At 50.0% G+C, this 8,985-nt stretch overlaps 2 protein-coding genes across 2 annotated transcripts in view; one reads left to right on the forward strand and one right to left on the reverse strand.

Moving 5' to 3' along the window:
• On the forward strand, positions 1 to 6,100 carry srsf2b (serine and arginine rich splicing factor 2b). The gene is made up of 4 exons (XM_062525513.1): positions 1 to 575; positions 1,903 to 2,236; positions 4,994 to 5,102; positions 5,721 to 6,100. The coding sequence occupies exons 1-2, from the start codon at positions 220 to 222 to the stop codon at positions 2,216 to 2,218; spliced, it is 672 nt and encodes a 223-aa protein (XP_062381497.1). The 5' UTR covers positions 1 to 219; the 3' UTR covers positions 2,219 to 2,236; positions 4,994 to 5,102; positions 5,721 to 6,100.
• Positions 6,101 to 7,187: 1,087 nt separating this feature from the next.
• The window catches only part of mettl23 (methyltransferase 23, arginine), a 6,252-nt gene continuing 4,454 nt past the window's right edge, over positions 7,188 to 8,985 (reverse strand). The window contains exon 5 of the mRNA XM_062525778.1: positions 7,188 to 7,409. Coding sequence (XP_062381762.1) covers positions 7,247 to 7,409 — 163 coding nt within the window. The 3' untranslated portion in view covers positions 7,188 to 7,246. The remainder of the gene's footprint in view (positions 7,410 to 8,985) is intronic.

The raw sequence follows: 8,985 nt of genomic DNA on the forward strand, positions 1-8,985 counted from the left end.
CCACGGACAGCCCGCCATTTTGTGAATGGAGCAGCTATAGCTAGCTAGTTAGCTCGTTATCTTGCCTTATTTGTACCTAGTGCAGAGTACGGCAGACAGCTGTTTACAGACGCGGGTACTTGGGCATTTGATTATCGTATTTTATAGGGGGTAGCGAGGCTACGTAAACCCGATTAATCTGATCATTTAGCCATCTTCGTGTACTTTACATTTGTAAACATGAGTTACAGTTATGGCAGACCGCCACCCGCAATTGAGGGCATGACTTCACTGAAAGTGGACAACTTGACGTACCGTACCTCACCCGAGACCCTTCGCCGTGTCTTCGAAAAATATGGGAGAGTCGGAGACGTCTACATCCCGAGAGACCCATACAGCAAGGAGAGCAGAGGCTTCGCTTTTGTTCGGTTCCACGATCAACGAGACGCCGAGGATGCGATGGACGCCATGGATGGTGCCTTCCTAGACGGCCGCGAACTACGGGTTCAGATGGCCCGGTATGGAAGACCCCCAGACTCACACTACGAACGTAGTGGAAGATCTCAACGAAGGCACGGCGGACGGCGCAGTAGAAGGTAATGTTGTTGTTGTTGTTTTGAACAGATAGTTTGTATAGTGGTAACGGTGTGACGTCCAGTTGCTAGCTAACGTCAATGAAATGTGTATCGATACAGTTGCTAGCTAGTTAGTTGCTGTCAGTTCCAGTCAATTATGCAACTGAAGTTTGCGTTTAAGAAGCTTGCTGTCAGACGATAACATTTCATTCACATAATTTCACTAGACTCGCCTGGGTTTTGTAAAGACCTCTGCAATTCTGCAAAAGTACCAGGTAACCCCAGTACACAACAACGTTGCCCCTTGAAGTTAACCCCAAACCCAGAGAGAGAACTCAGGGTCCAGTACCAGCTCGACTAGTACCCACTGGGTACAGGTGGTGCGGCACTCTGGATTTCACATTGCGAAATTGTGATTTTCAGACGAAGCTTATGTTGACCACTTAAAATATTTGAGATTGGTTTAACCTTCTCCCTCAAGAAGAACTATGCCTGCCAAGAACAATATTGTATGTTTTGTATCACACGGGCAGTGTTACTAGAGATAAGAGTCTGTCATGCACCCAGGCAGGGGGATAATCGTTTTCACACAGCACGCCATGTTCCTCAGCTAAGAATATGGGCACTTATAACATGCTACGCATGACAGCACATATAACATGTGACCTTTAACATGATGTAGTATTACGCTCCCACCTCCAGCCAATACAAACACATCTCATTGGAGAGCACACAAATAGGCTCATGGCAGGCCCACACAACAGACTGGGGTGACGGTGGCGGCAACACTGCATCTCTACGTTTGTTCAGCGCTGTGATGGGGACCACATGTGTTTTAAAGAGGACACTTGTCCAGCTCAATACTGTACATCTGTGGCCCAATGGAAGCAGTGTGGTTGGTTCAGGGGTCCGTATCTGTTGCTGCTGTGCAAGTTAGGCGTGTGATGGCTTTGTCGTTTATGTCTGATAGGCTGGGAGTGAGGAGACCGATTGCTTTGGTGGCAGGGTGTGTGATTCTAGGGAGGGTAATGGGTGTGTGATTCTAGGGAGGGTAATGGGTGTGTGATTCTAGGGAGGATTTTTTTGCACGCAGGCAGGGTAATGATGGTTGACCTGAGGACACATTATGTCTGATAGGCTGGGAGTAAGGAGACTGATTGCTTTGGTGGCAGGGTGTGTGATTCTAAGGAGGGTAATGGGTGTGTGATTCTAAGGAGGGTAATGATGGTTGACCTGAGGACACATTTTTCATTTTTATTCACTATAGTGCAGGGGTGGAAATGATGGCGGGGGCAGGGGGGGTATTACTAACGTTACTCACTGATGTCACTTCCTGTTTCATTGGCAGCCCGAGACGGCGGAGACGCAGCCGCTCCAGAAGCCGCTCCCGTTCCCGCAGCCGTTCCCGCTACAGCCGGTCCCGCTCCAGATCCCGGTCCCGCTCGTACTCCCGCTCCAAGTCCCGCTCCAAGTCTCGCTCGCAGCGCAGGAGCAAGACCAAGTCGCCCTCCCGCTCCAGATCCAGATCCAAGTCCAAGTCCAAGTCCAAGTCCAAGTCCCGGAACCGGTCTCCGATGTCCAACAAAGGGTCGAAGTCCAGGTCGAGGTCCAGGTCCAGCAGTCCCGTGAAGTCGGTGGGAGAGAATGGGACCTCATCCCCTTGAAGCGACGCCACGTTGCAGGTGAGCAGTCAAGAATCTGGAGGCGCTGCGGACTCCTGACGCCATGCACCCCGATTCAGTTTGAAGAGATGAGAGGCGGACGTCACGGGTCCAGAAAATAAAAGTCCTGCCACATGTTCTTTCTACCTGTGCACTTAACACAGGTGATATAGCAGCCAGGTTATCTGATCTACCTGGCTGCTAATTAGGATGAGCTGGTTTACCAGGCAGGACTTTTACTCTCTGAAACGTGTGGCGTGTTCACCTCTTGAAAAGATGAGAATTAAAGTTTAGATTAATCTGTTCTCCTTTACTTAACGTGGTTGGACGAGGGAGGTGTGTTTTTCTACACCTCCCGCCGACCTGGGACTTCTCGCCCGTAAAGGGCTCAGGTCTAGCGGTTAACCAACTACCTCCTCCTCAACTGTGGACACACACAGGACCATTTGGCCTCCGAACTCTTTCCCCGCTTTCTGAAATTCAGACATGCTCAATAGTCCAAACTAAACTATTGTTGATACTGTTGTGTCCACTGTACCATGGCGTATAAACAGCGTCAGCTCGTGTGCTATGGCAGCCTTATGTTCTGTGAGTGTGCGCATTGATGCAGCAGAAGCTGCTGCTGCTGTGTGAATGACATTGACATGTCGACTTCTCTCCTCCAAGCCGGTGTCGGCCTGTTCGTGAGTGAGAGGAGTGGAGAGGAGAGGAGGGAGAGATGGAGAGATGGAGAGGAGGAGGGAGGTCAGGTAGAGGGGGTGACTGAGGCACCCCTGCACGAGCATCCTGCTGCAGCGGCTGCTGTTTGGGGGGTTGCCGTGGCGACGCAGCAGCAGCAGGTTGGTCTCGCTCGGTTTGGGGGCGTGGCACAGAAGATGGCCTGGTCGACGGGCCGGCCCTGTGATTGGGCGGTGTTTGCAGGTGACGGGGGGCCTGACGGCGTTGAGTGGCGTGGCGTGGTGTGTGAAAAACAGGGGAGTGATCAAATGGTAACAAAGGTTTGTTTATTCTCTGATACCCCCCCATCAACATGGTATTGCTATGACAACCTTCCCGCTAGAGTTCTAATACCCTCCTATCCCCCCCCCCCCCCCACACACACACACACACACACACCAAGGTGAGTTGGCAGCAGACTGCTGGGTGTTGAGCTGACACCCTCAGATCAACAGCTGAGCAGTTTGAAAGGCGGGACTATCTACGTAAGGGCGGAGTTAGAAACATGGCAAATCAGGAAGTGAGATGTGGTCTGGGAGCCGTAGGGAGCTGTAGCTCTGCCAGTGCCAGAGCTAGCGTGGTCTCTAGCCAGCCTAAACTTACACCTGCCAGTGCTAGAGCTAGAGCTAGCGTGGTCTCTAGCCAGCCTAAACTTACACCTGCCAGTGCCAGAGCTAGAGCTAGCGTGGTCTCTAGCCAGCCTAAACTTACACCTGCCAGTGCTAGAGCTAGCGTGGTCTCTAGCCAGCCTAAACTTACACCTGCCAGTGCCAGAGCTAGCGTGGTCTCTGCTAGCGTGGTCTCTAGCCAGCCTAAACTTACACCTGCCAGTGCCAGAGCTAGAGCTAGCGTGGTCTCTAGCCAGCCTAAACTTACACCTGCCAGTGCCAGAGCTAGAGCTAGCGTGGTCTCTAGCCAGCCTAAACTTACACCTGCCAGTGCTAGAGCTAGCGTGGTCTCTAGCCAGCCTAAACTTACACCTGCCAGTGCCAGAGCTAGCGTGGTCTCTGCTAGCGTGGTCTCTAGCCAGCCTAAACTTACACCTGCCAGTGCCAGAGCTAGAGCTAGCGTGGTCTCTAGCCAGCCTAAACTTACACCTGCCAGTGCCAGTGCCAGAGCTAGCGTGGTCTCTAGCAAGCCTGAACTTGCACTCGATTTACCCCTAGGTACCAAAAGGTGTCCTGATCAGTGAAGTGAAATATAATGCTCTAAATTCGAATTAATTTCATTGGTTGAATAGTCAGTTACAGGTGCCCTCTAAGACATAAAGTAATGCTCTGCCCTCTAAGACATAAAGTGTTGAGTCTAAATCAATCTAAAAGGTGCTAATTAATTTAATTGGTTGAATAGTCAGTTACATAGATAGATAGATAGATAGATACTTTATTGGTCCCCAAGGGGAAATTCAAGAGGTCTCTGAGGAGGTGATGGTAAAATCTCCACCCCAAACATGAGACTCCTTTAAAGGGGCGCTTCTCTAGCAGAGAGCTTCTGCAGCCCTTAACTCAGAGGATGAGACTACATTAAAGGTCTCTAGTAGAGATTCTGCAGCCCTTAACTCAGAGGATGAGACTACATTAAAGGTCTCTAGTAGAGATTCTGCAGCCCTTAACTCAGAGGATGAGATTACATTAAAGGTCTCTAGTAGAGAGATTCTGCAGCCCTTAACTCAGAGGATGAGACTCCATTAAAGGTCTCTAGCAGAGAGCTCCTGCAGCCCTTAACTCAGAGGATGAGACTCCATTAAAGGTCTCTAGCAGAGAGCTTCTGCAGCCCTTAACTCCGAGGATGAGACTACATTAAAGGTCGGCTTCTCAGAGGACGCACGTTAGGCATTAGCACAAGATCCCACCGTTCACACTGAACAATGCATTCTGGGTATGTCCTGACAGAAAGAGGAAGTGAGCGCTCCACACAGTTCCCCTGGTCTCCTTAATGTGGGGGGGTCAGACTGATTGGTGTTCTCAGTTGTGTTTCCCTGACACCCAGTTACTGCTGTGCCCCCCCCCCCCCCCCCCCCCTCTGGTTTTACGTGCCTCACGTTGTCTCCTCTCCCCCCAGATGTCTTCAGGTGCGACCCCAATGCCGCCTTCTCTCTGATCTGACCCCGGCTTCCGCAACCCTCGGACGAGAAGCCTTCGCCCCTTCGCAGTCATGTCTGGACTAAAAGGTTACTATTGTCTTCAACTGAAAGTCTCCTCTTTTGTTTTTTTTTTTTTTTTTTTCAAAAAAAAAAACCAACCTCCATCCAAATGTCAGTTTGCTTTGTGTTTTTGTTTACCTTTCCCCCCTCTTGTTGTCGGTTCTGTTTGCTTGGCAGGATGTTTTTATGTTTCTTACACCACAATTGTTTTATATGAAAACGATAAAGAAACTCCCGTGTGAGTGTTCAACTGTTTGGTAGGATGAGCTTGTGGACTAAAAAGAGATTTTTTTTTTTTTTTACTGGAGTTGGGTTTGATAATCTACAGGGAACTTCATAAGTTTATCGGCCCTCTTTCTGAGCCCTTAATGGCATTTATTAAAATGTTTCACCGCTGGTGCATGACATCTAAATGTAAAATGTACAAGTTTGGCCTGAAACTGCTCTTAAACTTGGAACCCATATCTCTCTGAAGGATTTTTTAGTTGATTTTCTTTTTTTTTTTTGCTAAAGTGATGATTTTTTCTTTCTTTTTAAAGTTTTGTGTGTGTGTGTGTGTGTGTGTGTGTGTGTGTGTGTGTGTGTGTGTGTTGGCCGTAACCCTGTGGTCTCTAACCCTCTCTTGTGTGTCTGTTTGTGCACTAGGCAGGTGAGTAGCGGTTGAGTTGTGCTGGTTAGCTGGTTAAGATGGCGTGTTGCTGTTGCTGTTGCTTGGCTGGTTTCCGGTTTTCTCCAGATATCGCCAGTGGTGACGGTCGCCCTGGTGACTGACCACTGAGTGACAGTGGGTGGCTACACGTGGCCCTATCCTTATTTGTTTTTTGGTAAATGCATCACAAATGTTTGATATGCCATCACACTTAGTTGTTATTTTTAAATGATTATTTGGCAATTCTAAAGGAGACTGGTGCCGTCACGGCCCACGAGCAGCCCAGAGAGGCCCGTCTGTACGCTCCATAAGTGGTTCTGTAAATCAATCATCTGTTCTCATGAGATTAATAATAAAAAAGAACTGAGTGAACTGGTTCATGTGTCCACTCACTGCACATAAGCTTTTAATGATGATGATGATGATTAAAAAACAAAAAAACTGTATTCGTTATTTTGTTGCTTGATTAAACACAAACTCAGTTTGTCATTTGATTCTGTTCTGGGCCGGATTTCCCAGATTCGTTTAGAAGAACTTCTTAGGAGCACACTAAGAACATTCTAAGAACGCTCCTAAGAAGTTCTTAGTACTTAAGAGGTTCTTAACGAATCTGGGAAACCCACAAAACCATTTCCACATTTCTGTGAAGGAAAGAAACACGCGCGCACACACACACACACAAACACACGCACGGTTCTCTTCCACTGTTTGCATTGCACTGTATTGAGTCACATCCAGGAAGATGGCACATTTTCTTTAAAAAAAAAAGAAAAAAGAGAAATATTTACATTATATTTTGTTACATTCACACAGAAGGGGGTCTCACACTCAGGGGCCCAGTTATAAGGTCTCTGGCACACACACACACACACGCCATAACCTCGTCACTAAGCTGCCCTCCACTTGGTGATGAATGATGACATCACTGGTGCCTCCTAATGGATCTGGTCTTGGGCAGTGATGACGTCACTATGGTGTCCCCTGCCATCAGAGGTCAAAGGTTATGATGATGATGATGATGTCATCACGATGGTGCCTCCCTGCACGTGCATGTGTTGTGTCGAGTCCAGCACACCTTGCTTTTGGGGCAGCACTGTATGCCGCTGCCGGAAGACTGTAAGCCAGCGCTGTATGTATGCCGCTGCCGGTAGACTTCACCAGAAGACGGCGATGACATCACTGCTGCGGCGTCCCCAGCTGCTTTGTCTCTCGGGCGGCCATGACGACCATCATCTGTACGTCCCGGGGTTCAGAGAGTAAAAGTCCTGCCAGGTGTTTGATCCATCCATTTAGTAAACCAGCTGCCAGGTGGATCAGGGCCGGGTTTCCCAGATTCGTTAAGAAGCACTTAAGTGCTAAGAACTTCTTAGAAGCGTTCCTAAGAAGTTATTAGCACTTAAGAGCTTCTTTAAAAATCTGGGAAACCCGGCGATGACCATCATCTAGACGTCGAGGCGATGACCGTCATCTAGACGGCGTGGTGGTGATGACCATCATCTAGACGGCGTGGTGGTGATGACCATCATCTGGATGGCGTGGCGGAGATGACCATCATCTGCACGGCGTGGTTGCCGGGGAGAGCGGAGCGGGCGATCTGGCTGCCCTGCGCGCCGAAGGAGGCCAGCGGGACGAGAGTGCAGCTCAGCCCCCACTTGTGCAGCAGCGGCTCCACTGACCAGTCCGCACTGCAGGGCCACAGGGAGGGGGCAGCGTTACGGACACACTTATATTTACGTGTGTGTGTGTGTGTGTGTGTGTGTGTGTGTGTGTGGGGCCAGTCCGCACTGCAGGGCCACAGGGAGGGGTCAGCGTTACAGACACACTCATATTTACATGTGTGTGTGTGTGTGTGTGTGTGTGTGTGTGTGTGTGTGTGTGTGTGTGTGTGTGTGTGTGTGTGTGTGTGTGTGTGTGTGTGTGTGTGTGTGTGTGTGTGTGTGTGTGTGTGTGTGTGTGTGTGTGTGTAGCTCAGCCCCCACTTGTGCAGCAGAGGCTCCACTGACCAGTCCGCACTGCAGGGCCAGGGGGAGGGGGCAGCGTTACGGACACACTTATATTTACATGTGTGTGTGTGTGTGTGTGTGTGTGTGTGTGTGTGTGTGTGCAGCTCAGCCCCCACTTGTGCAGCAGAGGCTCCACTGACCAGTCCGCACTGCAGGGCCAGGGGGAGGGGTCAGCGTTACGGACACACTTATATTTACATATTACATGAATTCCTGTGTGTGTGTGTGTGTATGGGGCATGATGCTGGCCCATGGGTCCCATCTCCTCTCCTGGTAAGGTGTGTGTGTGTGTGTGTGTGTGTGTGTGTGTCCCACCTCCTCTCCTGGTACGTGTGTGTGTGTGTGTGTGTGTGTGTGTGTGTGTGTGTGTGTGTGCTGGTCTAGGGGTCCCACCTCCTCCCCTGGTACGTGTGTGTGTGTGTGTGTGTGTGTGTGTGTGTGTGTGTGTGTGTGTGCTGGTCTAGGGGTCCCACCTCCTCTCCTGGTACGTGTGTGTGTGTGTGCGTGTGTGCTGGTCTAGGGGTCCCACCTCCTCTCCTGGTAAGGTGTGTGTGTGTGTGTGTGTGTGCTGTTCTAGGGGTCCCACCTCCTCTCCTGGTAAGGTGTGTGTGTGTGTGTGCTGGTCTAGGGGTCCCACCTCTTCAATATCAGGAGGCTGCAGGCAAAAACCAAACTGCACAGAGAGAGGGTACTTGAGCTGCAGTATGCAGATGACTGCGCCCTCATATCTCACTCTCCACAGGACCTCTAGACTGTCCTAGATGCAGCAGTGAGGGCATACAGCAGGATGGGGTTGACCATCAACACCGCCAAAACAGAGGTAATCTGTCAATGGAGTGCCAGCATCCCACCCACACCACCCATTTTCACTGTTGCAGGTGAAAAACTGTCAGTTGTTCCATCATTCAAATACTTGGGGAGCATTATCTCTGAAGACAATAGTATCGACAACGAAGTCCAAAACAGAATCAATCAAGCATCAGCTGCCTTTGGGAGACTCCGACGGCGAGTTTTTCAGAACAAGAACCTTCATCTCAACACAAAAATCTGTGTCTACCAAGCGGTCTGCATCACCACCCTCCTCTACAGTTGTGAAGCCTGGGTTACTTACAGCCGCCACATCAAGTCCCTGGAACACTTACATATCAGCTGTCTACAGCGCATCCTGGGGATTACTTGGCGTGACAGAGTGCCTCACACTGATATACTCAGGAGAACAGGCTGCAAGAGCATTGAGGCCACCATCACCCAGCACCAA

Source organism: Sardina pilchardus, chromosome 22, assembly GCF_963854185.1.
Source record: "Sardina pilchardus chromosome 22, fSarPil1.1, whole genome shotgun sequence".
Taxonomy (NCBI): Eukaryota; Metazoa; Chordata; class Actinopteri; order Clupeiformes; family Clupeidae; genus Sardina; species Sardina pilchardus.